Consider the following 18,735-nt stretch of genomic DNA (forward strand, 5'->3'; position numbering starts at 1 on the left):
TTTTTTTCTAGGTAATCATGGAAGTAGATTTGAGGAATTAATGAAAAGAAAATAACTTCTTATCAATAATCATAATCCAGACACTAACTTCAGTAAGATTTCAATCCCTTCTCTTTCTGTCTCTCTCCCTCCCTCCATTTTTCCCTTCCTTCTCCTCTGCCTCCCACCTTCCTTCTTTTTTGGACAGGGTTTTCTTATGCAGTCCAGACTGGTCTTGAACTCCAGATCCTCATGCCCTGGTCTCCCAAGTGAGACACTATTAGAATGAGACAGAAGTATTGACAGGTAAGGCCTGTGTGGTGGTTGGAATGAGAATGGTCCCCAGAGGCTCATGTATTTGAATGCTTGGTTCCCCATTGGTGCAACTGTACGGGAAGGATTAGGAGGCGGGGCCTTGTTAGAGGAGGTATGGCCTTGGTAGCAGGCTTTGAGGCCATTTCCAGTGTCTCTCTCCCTGCCTTGTGCTCTTGGATCTAGATGTTAGCTCTCAGCTACTGCTCCAGCTCCATGCCTGCCTGTTTGGTGCCATGCTCCCCAACATAATGGTTATGGACTCTAATCCTCTGAAACTGTAAATTCCCAATAAACCCCTCGTTCTCTAAGTGGCTTTGGTCATGGTGTCTTATCCCTGCAATAGAAAAGTAACAGCCTATTTACATGAAGTAGGTATCAGGACCAGGGTGACCTAGAATTTTATCCTGCTAGAGACCCTCTCTGCTTCCCTTTTTGCTTCCTGAACACTATGAGATGAGCTGCTTTATCTGCCACCCCCAACACACACACCTCTACCTCTCATGGTGTTCTGACTCATCACAGTCCGTTACAATACAGCAAGATGACTTAGGGCTGAAACTTTTGAGACCGTGAGCCAACATCAGTTAATATCCTTTTAAATATTTCTTTTCTTTTCCACGGACAAAAGCAGTGGACACAGTTGCCTTCAAATTCCTGATCATTCTATTAGCCTCTAAAATTGAGGTGGGAAGACCCTTGGCAAGCCTGGGAGGGACTATCTTGATTGTGGGTGGCAACATTTTCTGGGCTGGATCTCAGACTGCATAAAAAGAGCCCAGGACAAGCATTCATTGCTCTAACTGTGGATACAAAGTGATCAGCTGCCCCAGGCTACGATCGCCTTGGCTTCCACACCACGGTGATATTACACCCTTGAACAGTGGACCAAAATAAACATTTTCTCCTTCTAGTTGTGTGGTTGTCAGAGTATTTTATCACAGCAATAGGAAGTGTTACTCAGCTTTTCACTAGTCAAGTTTTAGGGAGCTTGTATTTTCTAGTTACTCAGAAGGCACACAGTGAAGGAAAAAAATCACCAAGCTGCTTTTATTTCATAAAACCGAGTGAAATGTAAAAAACTATTCCAAACTCGGCTGTGGATTGAACTCATACTTTCTATTTGATAGTGGGGCATGGTTGGAAACTAGACTAATGGTCCTGATTTTAGGGCAAAAATAGGTGTTTCTCAACTGTTTCTGTGTTGGGGGTGGTGTGGGGGGGTGACCTGAAAGTTATGTACTTTGACACGTGTGTGAGTTCCTGTTTGTGGGCGAGACATGCCCTCGGTACCCACAGTCAAGTGGGGGAGCCCACCGAGGTCCTGCAACCTTTGCTTCTTTGAGGACATCTCAGCTGTGCAGTCCTCGTGCTCTGGACATCCTTCTCTCTGGTTCCACCCATAACCAGGCTGGCTGCCTTGGGCCTTCCTTCCTCTGTGGTAGCGCTGGAAGACGTCATCCAATTGTCTGTACGCCAGCCGGATCGCTCTTGCAACCACGGTGCCGTCCCGGACACGCGTCCCTTCCAGTAAGGTACGCGCAGCGCGGCTTATTGGGAGCCACCTGTTGAACACGGAGCGCGCCCTCCTCACCTCCCGGTCCCTCCCGCGGGCTCCCCGGGGCGGAACGCCACCCGACGATCTTGGACAAGTTGGAGGGGGGCGGGGCCTGGAGAGGGAAAAGCCTAGCGGAAAAGACCCGGAAAGAGGCGGGAGGCCGCAGCGGGAGGCGCGGCCCCGCCCCCGCCGGTGCGCGCCCGCCGCGGGAGCGAGCGGGTCCAGCGCGCGCGCAGCCGGGCGCCTGACGTGGCACTCGCAGCCCAGAGCGACTCGGCGGCGGCGCGGGGCGCGGAGCGTGCAGAGCAGGTACCGCGGACGCCGGGGCGCGGGACGCAGGGAGGGGGATGGGGACGTTGGGGAGTCGCAGGTACGGCGGACTCGGGGCGCCGCTGGGGTGCCGAGCGTCCACACGCGGCTGCACCGCGACTCCCCATCAACTTGGCTCCCCGGTTCCCAGAGGAGGAGGAGGAGGAGGAGGAGGAAGAGGGCTGGAAATATTCCGAGGGAAAATGGCAACTACAGCGATCGGCTCCGGGACATCATTAGAGGGAACCGCGAACTTGTCCCGGGTGACAGTGGACAGGGAAGGATGTGTTTGTGGAATGCGAGCGCTCTGGGTTTGGATCCGAGGCCGCTCGGTGCCAAGTGGCTTTCTGCCATGTCGCCGCCGCCGCTTGCCGCTGAGTCAGGTTTCTGCAACTTGGTGTTCTGGGTGAGGAAGTTTGACGTGGCATAGTAGGGTGAGGAAGCGAATTCCCCCCAGGACCAGGGAAGAGGGCTGGGCTGCTTCCCGTCCTTTGCAGGGAGCATCGCTGCCCCGCTTCCCTCCCGCAGCTGCTGCGTGGGTGTGCCGGTGCGGTCTTCTAAAGCGGCTGGGCTGGATGGGGCCAAGCAGGCTGCCACGTCTCTCTATGCGCAGTGGGGGGAGGGAAAGTGTTGTCAGGAACACACTGGACTGGAGACCTTTGTCTGCCTTTCTGTCCTCCGTTAAGAAGACAGTGACCTCATACTACTTTTTCTCGGTTGCCCCTCAGAAGCTGAAGTTTCAATATGAAAACAAAGCTAAATCGTGAATTTTGGCCTTCACATTATAGGTTTGCATGCCGTTTCCAGAATAAAGACAGAGCCCATGTCTTAGAAGGCAGGGCTGGTCTTTATCTTAAAAAAAAAAAAAGCAGCAACAAGAAATGACAGGAGAGGTATGCAAATGCCTGGTGGAGAAACTGGAAAGAAACTAGAGAAGCCGCGTTTCACGTGTATTATGGCTTTTGGACACTTCATTTTCTAGAACAGAAAACTGAGGCCCAGTTTGCCCTGTGTCACAAAGCTATGCATTGGCAGATGGGACATGAAAACCCAGTTCTTTTGCCAGGGTTCAGAGGCCCCCCTGTCTTGTTACACAGCAGGCAGGTCTCTATGAATTTGAGGCTAGCCTGGTCTACAGAGCTAGTTCCAAGACAGCCAGGGCTACATAGAGAAACCCTGTCTTGGGGAAAAACAAACAAACAAACAAAAAGACAACCAAGCAAGCCAGCAAACAAACGTCTTTTGAAAACCTCCCTAGGAGATACGTTTTATCAAAACCTGGAAACATAAAAGTGTAAAGCTAATTGGTATTTGAGCTCTAAATAGACTCAAGATGGGACCTTTGTATTTGTGATTGGGTATGACTACCCACATATGAAACTTTTCTCTTGGTTCCTTAAATATAGGTGCTTGTGTTCTTAGAGGTGTGACATCATGTAAATCAGAAACCTACCTAGCATCGTTGACCGTGATGGTTGGAGCTGCCACTCACTGGCTTGTCAAATTATGACTCACAGAGGCTATTATCAGTTCTATCTCAGGCTATAGCCGAAGGACTATGGCTTTTTCTTGTCTTAACTATGGATTAAGATGACTAATTAGAAGGGCACCAGAAAGATCCAAGTCATGAAACATCTGGCTGCAGACTACTTGTAATCATGGTGGTCAGTCACTTGAATAGCATGGTATACTTTCAAAGTGTGACCATGGAAACCAAGACACAGAATTGTAGGAATACTAATGAGAGACTGTAGGAAGAAATTCAGGCTTCTGGGGGAGGAGGGAAGTGGTTTGGCAATTACCATTCAGATTTGTGCCTGAGAATTTTCCTGGGACCACTGGAGTGAAGCTGCCGAATCCCAAGGAGATGTCTTAAGCCATATCCAGGGGGTGATAATATGATATGTAATGTTGTATAAAATATGAAGATCTTTCCCGAATGGACACTTTTACTGGGTTTCAAGCCATCCTACATGTTTCTTGATAGTGTTTATATTTTTTATAGCATTAAGCATCTAAAATCCTCTTGCCAACTTCTTGTCTTTACTCTTGCAGGGTTTTTCTGCAGTGGCTCTCCTTTGGAATGATAGTTTCATAATGAGCCAACAAGGTTATGTGGCAACACCCCCGTATTCTCAGTCCCAGCCTGGAATGGGCCTTTCGCCCCCTCATTATGGACACTATGGGGATCCATCCCGTGTAACATCTCCACCAGGTAAATTGCTAATGTCACTTGTATATGGTTATTCATTCCTTGGACTCAGACGTGGTGGGATAGTCCTAGTTGGTAGTCGTTAACAGAAGCCATGGTCTGACGTGATAGTGTCCTCTGAAGAGGCTGTCACAGCAGGACACGTGAAGTACATACTTATCTCTTAGATCTCCATCTTCAGCCTAGAAGTCTTCCCTATGCCTGGCTTTCCACCATTCACCTGTGTACTTAGGCATGGCCCACTCATATTCAGAGCAACTTGCTCCCTTTCATGGAAGCCTACTTTTTACTGGTATTCCACATCACATGCCAGCCTCACTTATTTAGGATCAACACCTTTCATTACTACAAAAACCAAAGCACCCTAGCTGTGGTGGCACATGCCTGTAAGCTTAGCACTCAAAAGATTGAGCCAGGAGGGTAAGGAGTTCAAGACCAGCCTTGGCTAGATAGCAAGTTCAAGGCCAGTCTGGGCTGAGTGAGACCCAGGAAACAAAAACTCCCAAATCAAAACAGACACTTTTATCTTTTATCTGTTCCAATCCAGTCAGTCCTCCAAGAGTTTTTTTTTTTTTTTTTTTTATTTTTAAAAAATTTTATCTTACATGTCTTTGCCTACATATTTGTGTGTGTGCCACCTGCCTGTCTCCCAGACTTGTTTTGAGCAGTCATGAACATCTTTCCTACCTCTTCCCTCCTCCCATCTGTTGCAGTTTTTGTTCAGTCCATCCGTCTCTCACCCAGGTCACAAACAGCCCCTTAGCCCTTAGGCGTCTACCTGGTGCCGCCTTTCTTCAGACCATCTGCTCTCGAACTGGAAGAATTGTGTATAACACACTTGGCTTAAAACCTTGTATGACTTCCCATTGCCTGTCTTTACACATCAGTTCCTTAGGCCTTCATTGTTTCGTCCGTTTTCTTCTCTTCAGTTCCCCAGTGCTAGCCCTCATCCGTTACTCCACGGATACCGACTTGTCACCGGAGTGGCGGTTACACTTGGTGCCGGGTTAGCTCCCGGAAGATGACGGTCCTCCACAGCTGTCTGTCTCATGCTCCTTCAGACTAACAGGCAACTCTGAGCAGATGTTTCCCCAGCTCACGTACACCTCTTTCCCCTGCTTTATCCTCCGGACACTGTGCCCAACTTTAAACCGTTTTCCACACTGCTGTACTAGGTGGCGGTGGCGGGGGCTGGGTGATAGAGCACTTACTTGCCTGGTGTGCATGAGGCTCTGGGTTCCCTTTCCCAGTACCACCTCATAGATATTTTACACACGCATTGGATGTGATCTTCTTGTTGCTTTTCGGACAGACAACCTAGTTTTGGCTTTTTTTTTTCAGTGTCTGATCCACCAGAGTAGCCAGTGCTGAATCTTGCCTGGTGTTTTCCACAAAGTGCAGCACCCATTGATTGTGTTTTTTGTAATTTTCATGTTACGTGGTAACAAATCTAACTGATTTATTGAGTGAGCAAAGTGTTTGTCACAACACAACAAATACAACCATCTCAGTCCCTATGTTACTGACTTATCTGGAGGGCAGCACACACAGTAAGCAGCTTGACACCTGCAGTTCCTGGGGAGAGCCTCAGAGGGGAAGAGGGGGGTGGCCGGGAAGCACACAGCAGCCGCAGGAGCCAAGTGCCAGGCTCTGAGACGGGGTCAGTGACAAAGCATCATCTTAGAGGAATGACCTGAGAGGCGGCGATGAGTGAGACTTGTAGGTAGGAAGGTGGTGTAAACTAGACACTCAGCATGTGAGCGCAGGGGGAGGGGTGGGGAAGTGCAAAGTAGTGGGGCCATATCAAAGGTACCACTGCAGTGATTTAAACTGGAAAGGGTCACACTCCAGTGCAAAGAACAGTGAGAAAGAGCTACACTGGTTATTAGAAGGTGTGGAGGAGAAAGTAGGGGTCAGTGTACTGTGTTGGGGGCAGGGTTTCCAAATCTTAGCATTCTTGACATCTGACATGAACAAACTCATTCACATTTTCTCTCTCTCTCTGTCTGTCTCTCTCTCGTGTGTGTGTGTGTGTGTGTGTGTGTGTGTGTGTGTGTGTGTGAGAGAGAGAGAGAGAGAGAGAGAGAGAGAGAGAGAGAGAGAGAGAGAGAGAGTATGGTGTATGTCCACTAGACACCAGTGGATCCCCCTCCTCCTCAAGGAGTTTTAGCACATCAAAATGTCCTAGCATTTCCGAGTGTCTTCTGAGTGGCAAAATCATCTGTGGCTGGAAACAGAGGGCAGACTTGTCACTGTTCTGGGGTCGAGCCTGGGGTAGTGGGAAGGCTGCTACTATACCACGAGTTTATATAGGTAACCACCAGCTCAGCTCAGAGCTTTGGGAGCACTGGCCATTAGGATTCACAAATGTAGCAGGGAGCTTATGTTTGTATGTTTTAGATAAAGATTTTCCCCCCACAAATGTGCTTTGATTTTTATTTTCCTTTGTTAGAAATGGGGCCCAATTTAGGATCTGCTTTTCCATGATGTTGTTTTGATCAGAGTCCCTTTGCTGATAACAGAATCCCTTGTAATGGAAAGGGGTTTGTTAATGGATGTCAGGAGACAGAGAAAGGCCAAGCCCAGGACTTAGGATCTTCTTATCCAGTCTACGAAAATGCTCAGGACCACACAGGACCATTCTACCAAAAATCACTTCCTTCTCGGGCAGAAGGGCAACCTGTGCCACAGAGCTGGCCCAAGATTCTCAAACGTGTGTCGCTATGCATAGAAAAAGAAAGAAACAAAGAAACAAACAAACTGTAGAGGATCCTAGGAAATAGAGAGTCTGTATTTCTAGCTCAGGATCATAGGTGAAGACAAGCCTGGAGAGGACCGATGCTCCTGCTGAGTAAACCAGCCCATAATACCTGCCGCCATGTTAAAGACGGCTCTTCTGGCATAAGTAGTTCTTTCTCCTGCTGTGGTATTCCTTTCCTCTTAAAGTTCCCCTCCTGCTCTGAAGAACTCGATCTTCTTTGTGTCTGGTCACTTTTGAAAACGCCAACTCTGTGGCCCATCAACGACTCTGTCTGCCTCTGCCAGTCACCATGAGACTGACTTCCCTTTGCCCTGGGGACGGAGTCCAAATGACACACCAGACTTTGCAGTCTGACTCCAGCCAATCTGGATGGCAATTTCTGTTCTTGTCACCTTACCCCCTGCACTGTGTCCCCCAGCCCTCTGCCAGTCCCTGATTAGGCCATGCTTTCTCAGACCACTGGTCAGGCTCCGCTTCTGGCTAGAGTCCCATGTCCTGTTCTAAGAAGGCACTGTCCTGAAGGTGTGCCTCAAGCTGTCTTTCCTCACTGATTTTTCCAGGAAGGGTAGGAGTCCCTCTGCATATTGTAACTCTTGTCACATGACAGGGTCACTATTTCTTGCACGGTTGTGTCCTCCCTAAGTGCCCTTAGTGAACTGGAGGCGTGCTAAATGCATGTTGAAGGGATGTGAATCATGGTTGACCTCCAAAAGTAAGAGCGAGAGCATGTCTTACCGGGACAGATTTCTAACAGTTCTCTGTGTGTGCCTCAGGCCTGCTGCTGCAAGTCTCCTGACACAGGGAAGCTGGTGAAACTGGCCACTAACCTGCTAGCCTGGTTGTTGTTGTTGTTATTTTGTTGTTATTTTGTTGTCTTGACACGAGCTACAGTTGTCTGGGAAGAGAAACCACAACCGAGGAAATGCCTCCACCAGACTGGTCTGTAGGGATTTTTTTTTTTTTTTAGTGATTGATGAGGAGGGTGGACCCAGCCCACTGTGGGTATTGCTACCCCTGGGCAGGTGGTCCTAAGCTGTATAAGAAAGCAGGCTGATCGAGCCATGGGAAATAAACCAGTGAACAACACTCCTCCATGGCCTCAAAAACATTTCGGTTCCTGCTTCCAGCTTCTTGCCTTGAGTGCCAGCCCTGACTTCCCTCAGGGATGAGGTGTGAGCTGAGAGTTGTAAGATGCATTAAACCCTTTCTTCCCCAAGTTGCTGTTAGTCGTGGTGTTTAGCAGAGCAACAGAAACTAAGACACCTGCTTATTTGACTGGTAAGGGTATCTGGCTCCTGTTTAGGCAGTAATTATTTAACCTGAAATATTCTGGTGATGCTCCTGTGGATTTCTACTCTTGTCCAAACTAACATTTTAAAAATAAGGACATAGTGTGTTCTTAATTATCTACGTTTTATTAAACCATAAGCCCTAAAAAGTAAGACAAAAAGGAAGTCAGGGCATATGGCCAGGCAAGAGAGAATGGTTTTGAGTGTTGTTCCCATAGCTCTTTGCCTTGCCTACTTCTCAAAGCAGTCCTGGAGAGCAGGGAGATCACAGTGTGACACAGCCTTAAAAGTCGTGGGTCTGAAAGACAAAGTACCTTGATTTTTCAGTCATAGCAGCTCCGTGGTAGGGAAGGCATTCAAACGCAGTCAGTGTGACTGCAAGCCTCGTGGTTTTCTTACATTGCTGAACATCATCTAAAAATGTAGTGTTTGAAGAACTGTTGTAATGCTGTTTTTTACTTTTTTTTGAGAGAGGGATCACCACCCAGCTCCCAAATATATCACATACGGAGGCTTATTCTTAATTATAAATGCCCGGCCTTAGCTTGGCTTAGTTTCTAGCCAGCTTACCTTAACTTAAATTATTCCATCTACCTTTTGCCTTGGGACTTTTCCTGTTCTCCTACTTCTGTAAATCTTACTCTTACTCCATGACTTGATATGTAGCTGGGTGGCTGGCCCCTGGCTCCTCCCTCTCTTCCCCCTCATCCCCTTTCCTCCTCCTGTGTATTCTCACTGTCTGCTAGCCTCGCCCATCCTTTCTCCTGCCGCTATTGGCTATTCTGATCTTTATTGGACCATCGGGTGTGTTAGACAGGCACAGTAACACAGCTTCACAGAGTTAAACAATGCAACATAAACAAAAGTAACACACCCTAAAATAATAGTCTACTACAAAGAACTTTTTTTAATTCATGTAGGAAAAATACTACATGATCTGAGTCGTGTGTGGAAGCTAAGGAAGTTGATCTTATAGATGTTGAAAATTGAAGGTGGTTCTTAGAAGCTGGTGTAGTGGGAGGAGGAGGAGGAGGAAATTTGATTAGTGGGAGCTAAGTTAGATAGAAGCAGTGAACTCTCACATGGTATTGTATAGTAGGTACAGAGAGGTACCATGTATGCACTGTGTTTCTCAAATAGCTATAGAAAGAGTGTTCAGTTGCTTCATCATAAAATGATGTTTCTGATATATGTATTTAACCTTGTGAAAATATCACAGACTATGATATCTATGACTTTATCACATGGTATCACACTAATATATATTTTTAATCAGTTCAAATAATTTATAATTAAATAAGAATATTTATTATTTGTCCTATATGGAAAGTTGCAAGTAGGACTCTGAGTATGAAGTTAATAGACAACGTTCCTCACTCAGGCTGTGGTGCGGGCCTGTGATCCCATGTGCTCAGGAAGCTAAGGTGAGAGAGAGGACTGAAGTTTAGAGTCTTCCCGGACGAAGAGCAAGTTCAAAGGCAGCCTAGGTAATTTAATAAGACTTCATTTTAAAAAGATATAATATAAAAAAGGGCTGGGCTATGAACTGGGGCTTGCCTCGTGTGTGGGGTCCTGGGCTCCGTCCTCAGCACGGACAGTCTTCAGTTCAAAGAATCATGCTTGATGAGGCTTGATAGGCATTTCAGTCTGTAATCACTCCCAAAGACGGCTGCTCCCCCAGTCACGTGGGCTGGATTATCCAAGGACACCAAAGTGCTTTCATGAAGGCACCACGACAGTCTGACGATGTCTTCCTGGGTGACTGCCATCCATGTCATCATTTCCCTTCTGACTGGGGGCGGGGGTGGGGATGGGGTAAGTTTATGTGTGTGGGGGAGGGAACAGAAAGAAATCAGTATGGATGCCACCTCCAGGTGTAATGGAGGAGAACACAGAGGCAGCTTGGAGGTCGCAGGGGCGCACAGAGGGGGGTGGGGCTAAAGGTCAAGGGGCCAGGCTGTCTAGAGTAGATTTCATTTTCATTTTACAAAGATGCAAAGGTCCTCGGAGGAAGCTCCTCATCCAGTTCTGAGCAACTGCCGGTTAATGCAGACACGGCTTGAGGTTCTCCATCACCAGGCTTGGGCACTCACCACTGCTTTAGAAGAAAAGAGAAAAATGCCTGAAAAGGGTCCAAAGAGAAACCTTAAAGCTCTCCATCTGTGCTGGCTAGTTTTATGTCAACTTGACACAAGCTAGAGCTATCTGAAGGGAGGGAACCTCAACTGAGAAAATGCCTCCCTAAGATCTGGCTGTAGGCAAGCCTCCAGGGCATTTTCTTAATTAATGATTGAAGGGGGAGGGCCCAGCTTATGTGGGTGGTGCCATCCCTGGGCTGGCGGTCCTGGGTTCTATAAGAAAGCAGACTGCGGGAGGGGGGAGAACAAGGGAATCTGTGCCTGTATGTAGAACTTAATTGTATTGCAAAATAAAAATTAAAAAAAAAAAAATCTCCAGGCCTGCTTCACAAAAAAAAAAAAAAAAAAAAAAAAAAAAAAAATAAGAAAGCAGACTGAGCAAACCATGGGAAGCAGGCCAGTAAGCTGCTCTCCTCCATGGCCTCTGCATCAGCTCCTGCCTCCAGGTTCCTGATCTGTTTGGGTTCCTGTCCTGACTTCCTACAAGGATGTGGAAGCATAAGCCAAACAACCCCTTTCCTTCCCAGTTTGCTTTTTGAGTCACGGTGTTTCATCACAGCAACAGAAACCCTAGTTAAGACACTCTCTGAGGAGCCACTGCAGGAAAGCGGTCACTGCGAGGAGCACCCGTGATTGTGTGGGATCTCCACATTCTCTGAGTGGGATGGCTTAAACATTCCCTCGCCTGTCTCAGGATATGCTGGAGTGACAGCCAGCTCTCCAAAGGCACTGGCAGGGTTTTGTCTTGTGTGTGTTTAGGATGCTCTACCAGGCTGCTTTCTGAACTGTTGACTTACTTTATCACCATCTTATATTTTTGCTTTTCCTTGTGTGATCTAGTGTTTGTGAGATACTGAGTTCTGTTAGGTCACCTGCAACCTTATGCAGATTTGATTTCTTCTATTCAACTTTCCATTTGGTAAAAAAAAAAAAAAAAAAAATTATTCTTTTTTGTTCTTTTAATATTATTATTACCAACTAACAATAGCCTCTCTGGAGAGAGAGGCTGAGGGAGGTTGGAAGGGCCTTGTGTCTACCCATTGGCATCCCTCCTTCACTCATGTTCTGTTCATTTTCCTTCTTTGCATTATTATCTCCTTTTGCATTTTAACATGCCCGTAACTGTTCCCTTCTGTTGCAGGCATGATGAAGCCATCCGGGCCTTTGGGAGCTGCTGCTGCTCCTTCAGGGCTATTGCCCCCAGGCTCTTTACCTCCTGGACCCCCACAGCTTGGCCCAAATGGAGCCCATGCCCCAGGCCATCCTCCCCAAAGGTGAGCTAAGTACATTTCATCCCTCATTTGAAGGCCCTAAAGTACTCTCCTCAAGTACCTTCTAAACTTGTGTGTTTCTTGGTTGAAAGTTTAATGGCTTTGTAAGTCCCATATTTAAGAACACATAAAAATTGCTTGTGTCAATGCTATGTATTTTAGTTTGTGGTTATATTCAGCTTATTTTTAGAGTTTTGTGTTTATCTCCAGTTCCTTCAGACACCCAGAGTCTATGTGTCACACAAAATATTAGACCACGCTGGGCATGGTGGCACATACCTTTAATCCCAGCATTTGGGAAGCAGAAGTGATCTCTGTGAGCGTGAAGCCAGCCTGATCTACATAACAAGTTCCAGGCTAGCCAAGGCTACATAGTGAGACCCCGACTCAGGATAAAATAAAACATTAAAACTTAGAAATTCTGTTAGATCATTCTCTTCTCCGGAGCTGTCCACATCCCTGCGCTCATTACCGGTAAGTGCTTACCAAAAGTTTTAAGAGGAGATCAGACTGAGGTCAGTGGTGCAGTCTGTGGGTTCAATAGGGAAGGCATACGTATGCCAGCCAGGGACGCTTCATTGGCGGGGCTGCTGCGAAAGCCGTTCGAAAACTACAGCCTGTGTTTATTTGTAATAAATGGAGGAAGAGGAAGTCAGAGGCAGGCCTAGCAAAGCCAGGATCTGCCAGAGATATTGAGAGCCTGTGATCCCTTATTACCTGGGTGGAGCCAGCAACACCCCTCAGGGCTTGGAAATCCCCATGGTACTTGTCCCAGAGCGGTTGCCATCTACAGGAGCCCAGCACCTAGTAGCTTTTACCTTGGAGCTGCTCCAAGGCTGGCCCAGAGGCCCCATTTCCCTATTCCTTTCCCAGGTTGTCAGGTGGAGTGGGGGTGGGGCACAGGAGTAAGTCTGTAGTGTGAGTCTGTGTCCTGGAGGAAGGATGTCATTCCTGGTAATAAGAAAGTGGAGATTCTGACATCAGCAGCAGCAAAAGCTCTCGCGGTGCTTTTGAGCCTGACACTCCTGGATTTTGTTTGTTGTTGGTAACTAGCACTAAGATGTAGCTATGGCATCACAGAGAAGCGTCACACAGGGGACAAAAAAGGAGTTTAATTTGTGAGCACGCCTGTGCTTTGAGCACAAAGCAAGGATTTCAAAGGCCTTGGTGTGAGCTGGCCTTTAGTCTCCAAAGCATGATGCATGGGCAGTGGGGGTGCACGATGCTGAGAACCATTGCATGCAGTGGCATATACCTGTTTCTAGCACTCTGGAAGATTGAGGCAGAAGGACTGTCATGAGTTCAAGTCTAGCCTGGGTTATATAGCTCCAGACCAGGCTAGACTACAGAGTAAAACTTTGCCTCAGAAATCCAAGGAGCCTTCTATAACTGTGGATCCTCTATACTGTACTACCAATCTGCCAGGCAGGATATAGCCACTGGTGCATAGTAACATGCCTGTTATGGGGGAAGCCAATAGCTTTCTGATTGGATTTGAAACCCAGTCTGCAGAAGGATGTCATGCATGATATTGTGAACCTGGTTAAAAACATGCTGCTGGAGAGGTCACTCTAGGGCAGAATCTACTACTGTTGTTTTGCTAGATGGACATATAGCTAAAACACTTGCAAGCGTTTTAACATAAATATAATGTAAATGTATTTTTATTTATATTCACATATAATATAAATATAAATGTATGTTTATAGCCATAGACTGGGGCTGTGGAAATCGGCAAGCCTTCTGTAAAAGCAGCTCAAGCGATATATCTTGTGCTTGTGTTTGTAGTGAGTTGGGAAAGAGGGAGTCAGAGGCAGGCCCATGAAAGCCTCGGTCAGAAAAGTCTCCTTTTCACAGCGGATGATAGTGCAGAGACTATTAACTGAGCCGAGTATTGAGACAAAGTGACCGTTGAGTGCCCAGCCCGAAATGGGCCATCAGCCCTTCCTGGGTTCAGCAGACATGGCAGGAGAGGGGCTGAAAACACTGTAAGAGCCAGAGGGTGGGGAGGAGTGCTGTGCAGCTGTCTTCCAGACGTGAGATCACCAGTGGAATCCTGAGTGCACAGGAGCTGTGGAAACCTGCACGTCACTGACACAAAATTAGGTCCGCAACATTGCATTGTGGACTTGGGGAGCACTCATGAAGTCCTACCCTTCCCTGAGGAGCTGTGGGCCATCAGTGATTACCAGGGGATGCAGGGAATACCATCTTGTACAGTGGGGTGGCCCTTGGTAAGTTATCCATGCCCTGGTAAATAGCCTCCCACCCACGTTCATCCACTTGGCCCTAATTAAACTTAGTGATTCAAAAACTATAATACTCCCCTTTAATAAACCATGAAAGCTATTTGGAAATAACAACGGCATGGGCAGGAATGGGAGAGGGCTAAGAGAATGTATAGGGAATCCATATTATCACAATACATTGTATAAATATATGGGATTGTCAAAAATGATGTTAAGTTTTAAAAATATCTAAGAATAAACACATAAATATAGAAAAGAAATGCTGAGAACTTCAAGGTAGCTTTGGCCTCAGTAGCCGAGCAGCCTGAGGTATTTGGTGACATTCCTTGGCCTTAATTCCTCACTGGAAACATGAGGAAGTGATCTTCTTAGTCCAGAAGGAAAAGGAAGAAGACCCAGGACAGTTTATTACTGTAAACTCCCTCCCTGGCATCTCAGGATTTAGAAAAGAAATTCAAAGATGGAACCAGCAGTGGTTTTGAGAACAAGTTTTGGTCACCAGTACTGGCCTGGCTGGTGGATTTCTTTGATGTCTTGTCACTCCTGGGAATGACGTCATGAGCCCAGGACAAGGCTGGCACCCTGAGGAGTGCGGACATGTTTGCCAGGCATGCCTTAGGGGGTTGTGGGCTGCACAAGTTCTAGTCACATGCTGTGTTGTAGCCGGAAGGTTTCTCCGGTCCCACCCGCCCTGCGGTCCCTCAGCACTTATAAAATAATACTTAATATTAATTATTGACTGTATGGCCTATGGCAAGCCTCTTGCTAGCTAGCTCTTACAACTAAACTCAGCCCATCTCTATTAATCTATATGCATCTATAATTCTATAAATCTATAAAGCCACGTGGTTTCGTGGCTTACCAGGACTTCCACATCTTGCTTCTCCTGCATCTTTGTCCTTTGGAAAACCTTCCGACTACACTGTGTGGACTTGTTCCTCCCATGAACAGTGTGGTCTACAGGTTCTAATGAAGCTAGAGAATTCCTGGAGCTTAGTGGTGCCACAGGATCTGAATGCCATCACCTCAAAACACATTACTCATGTGCTTGGGGTGCCACTGGTGTTCACAGGTCTGCTCACTGCCAGCACAGTACCCTGGGGAGGGATGCGGTGGCTGCACCAGGTCAGGTGTTTCCCATTACTGATCATTATTTTAGAGTGTTCTCCTACTTGGAGACCTCGGTTGTGACTTACGTGTTGTGAGCCAACAGCTGCTTGCCGGAGCTACTTCACTGCGTCTTAGTTCCATTTTTGCTTGATTTCTGTGAGCATTCTTTTGCTTGCCATGGTTCTAGGAATAGCAGGCTGTGTGTACGCTATAGCCTAAGGGTGTGGTAGGCACTTCCATCCAGGTTTGTATATCCTATGATGTTTGCTCAGGGGCAAACACACCAGTGACACATTTCTCAGACTATCCTATTGCTAACTGGTGTAGAACCAACTTAACCTCTGTGTATTTTTGCGTTCTCATCATTCACATCTCGAAGACATTGTTGTGGGGATTTTGCATGCAAACTACTTTGCACAGCACACGATACCCTCTGCAGCCCATGGGCTCAGTCCGTGTGTGTCAGCAGCTCTCAAAGTCATTCCATTGGATATGGCGTGCCATGTCATGGGATAGAAAGTCCACTTGCTATCTATGGATTGCTCTGCCTCGGTCTGCTGACTCCAGGGAGCTCGGTTTCAGAATCGACTTTGACTCTGAGGGCAAGGAAGCACAGTTAGGTCCTGTTCTTTCCCCAGCACTTTTGACCTGGTACAACTTAAATACTGGCCTAAAAGTTAGAAGTAGGTTTGAGAGATGACAAAGTTAGGGAGAATGTCTAGTATTTCAGGCTGGGTTTCCAGGTGGCCTCTGTTCTGCCCTGTGGGACACGTTTCTATACACACAGGGTGGTGCAAAGGCTAAGGACATAGTGATCTTATGAGTGAGTCACACTAATCTGATGGCAGAGGCTCAGAGGAGAATAGACGTGTGTGACCTTTCTCCCTCTCTCCCTCCCTCCCTCTCTCTTTCTTCCTCTCTTCTTTCCTCCATTCCTCCTTCTCTTTGCACCTTTGATGTTTTCGAAGCTTTTTAAAAATAAAATTTAATTTATTCTTTGAGAATGTCATGCATGTATTCAATGTGTTTTGATCCTATTCACCCCATCCTCCTCCCCAACTCCTCCCAGAACCCCAAGGACGCTCCCTACTTCGTTTGCTCTTTTGTTTAACTTCAGAGTCCAATGAGTGCTGACACTGTGTAAATGTGTGTAGTGCCCTCCAGTGGAGCATAGGCAGCTGACCAGGGCCCGCTTCCCTGAAGTAAACAGCTCCTCAGCCAGGGGTGGGACATTGTGATTCCGTCCCTTCCTAGTGATGGAATCACTGCTGGCTTGGTCTTGTCCAGGCAGCCACAGCTGTTGTGCGTTCATGTGCGCAATGGTCATGTCCGGAAAACACTGTTTCTTAGCAGTTCTCCACAATTTTAGGCTCTTCCTATCTTTCTGCCTCCTCTTTCACCGTGATCGCTGAGCTTTGGGTATGATATAGATGTTCCATTTAGGGCTGAGGACACCATAGTCATTTTTTTGACCTATTGTGAGTCTTTGTATTTCACAGCTATCCATTGTAAAAAGAAGCTTCTTTGATGAGGTCTCAGAGCTGCACTGACCTATGGACATCATGATAAGTATTTAGAGGGCAGTTTGATACTGCACCCATTTAGCAAAGCAATAATAGTAGGTTTAATCCTGAGGCATGTGAGTTCCCTGACCATGGGTTCTTGGTCACAGTTACAGTACTGGGCATGCATGTCTTCCTGTAGAGTGGGCCTTAAATCCAGTAGTGCTTGGTTTCCCCCATGATGTTCATGCCACTGTTGCATCCCTGAGTCTATCTTGCCATGCTGGTCATTACTATAGTTCACGGGGTTGGCAGCTGAATAAGACTGTTGAGGACTCCCCTCCTCCTAGCAGTCTGCATAGCAGCTTCTAGCCCTATGGAAGTTAGCCAGAAGGGAGGAAACTTCCAGTTCAGTATCAGCTTGATCTTTCCGTGTCCTGTGACTCGAGTATGTTGTATCTGCAGCGAAGGATCTTACTGTGCAGTTCTGCAATAGCACTGCCAGCAATAGCAATAGCCTGTATATTTTGGAGGAGTTATGAGACCCCATTGACCAGTAACTCAAACCTAAAACTAACCATCAGGGAATTGCAAATTAAACTACCTTGAGACTTCATCTTACCCTAGCCAGACTGCCTAAGATCAAGAAAACAAATTACAACAAATGCTGGAGTGGATGTGTGGAAAGGAGAACCATTATTCAGTGTTGGTTCAAGTGCAAAGTGGTATAGTCACTATGGAAAACAGTGTGGAGGCTCTTCAAACAGCTGGCAATAAATAGATCTACCACATGATCCAGGTGTACCACTCTTGAGCATATACCCAGAGGACTCTATATCCTACCGCAGAGATACTTGCTTATCCAAGTTCATTGATGCTCTAGCCATAATAGCCAGGAAATGGAAATAGCCTAGATATCTACAAACTGATGAACGAGTAATGAAAATGCAGAACAGATGCAGAGTGGAATTTATTTAGCTGTAAAGAAAAATGAAATTTTCAGGTCAGTGAACGGAACTTGATATAATCATTCTGAGTCTGTTTACCCAGATCCAGAAAGATGAATGTTGTATGTTCTCTCTCATATTTGGAGGCTAGCCTTGGGTCTATAGATATGTGTGTTTAAATTAGAGCGCTTCTAGAAGCCAGGGAATTAGAAAGGCGTCATTGTGTTTGTGTTGAGGGGAGAATAATGGAGGAGAGAGAGTCCAACACAGGCAGTGTGGGGTGGGTAAGAGAATAATGGGAAGGCACAGATTTAAGTGGGAAGTAGATGTGAGGCCAGGGCAGAAGAAAGAGTTTGAGGAGAGAGAGAGAACACCAATGATCTTTGAGAAAGGCAGATGGAAACTTACTGTTAGCGTTCTATTGTTGTGAAAGACACCATGAACAAGGCCACTCTTACAAAAGAAAGGATTTATTTGGGGGCTTGCTCACAGTTCAGTCCATTTTCATCATGGCAGGGAGCATGGTGGCATATAGGGACCTCTGGATCAGTAGCTGAGTGGGGTGATATTTTATTTGTGCTCTAACAAATAAAGCTTGACTGGGGATCAGAGGAAAAAGCCAGCCACTATATTAAACATAGAGGTTAGGCAGTGGTAGCACATGCCTTTAATCCCAGCACTAGTTAACCACAGAGGTCTGGAGGTCTGTACAGACAGACAGGAAATGATAGAACTGGGCAGAAAGAGGAAGTGATGTAGCTGAGCGGAGAGAGGAAGTAAGATGGCAGGACACAAAAATGTATATAAGGCGTGAGTCTACAGGAAGTAGCTCTCTTGGGCTGAGGATTTCCTAGAGGTAAGACATGGCTGGCTTGCTTTCTGATCTTGTAGCTTTCACCCCAATACCTGGCTCCAGGCTTTGGTTTTTGTTTTTTTAATAAGACATTTTAAGATTCGTGTTACAGCTGAGAATGCTACATCTTGACCCACAGGTAGAGAAAAGAGAGAGAGGAGGAGTGAGAGAGGCTTGGCCTGGCATGGGCTTTTGAAACCTAAAAGCCCACCTCCAGTGTCACACTTCCTCCAACAAGGACACAC

The 18,735-nt window shown here is 46.7% G+C and overlaps 1 protein-coding gene across 4 annotated transcripts in view; it reads left to right on the forward strand.

Annotated features, from left to right (window-relative positions):
• The first annotated feature begins 2,136 nt into the window (after positions 1-2,136).
• Sec24d (SEC24 homolog D, COPII coat complex component) overlaps positions 2,137-18,735 on the forward strand; it is a 98,349-nt gene continuing 81,750 nt past the window's right edge. Inside the window, exons 1-3 of one of the 4 annotated variants that reach the window (XM_059266198.1) lie at positions 2,137-2,158; positions 4,214-4,373; positions 11,700-11,832. In XM_059266198.1, the coding sequence (XP_059122181.1) occupies positions 4,256-4,373; positions 11,700-11,832 (251 nt within the window). In that variant the 5' untranslated portion in view covers positions 2,137-2,158; positions 4,214-4,255. The other 3 variants (XM_059266197.1, XM_059266195.1, XM_059266199.1) reach the window with 3 other exon arrangements.

This window comes from Peromyscus eremicus, chromosome 6, assembly GCF_949786415.1.
Source record: "Peromyscus eremicus chromosome 6, PerEre_H2_v1, whole genome shotgun sequence".
Lineage (NCBI taxonomy): Eukaryota > Metazoa > Chordata > Mammalia > Rodentia > Cricetidae > Peromyscus > Peromyscus eremicus.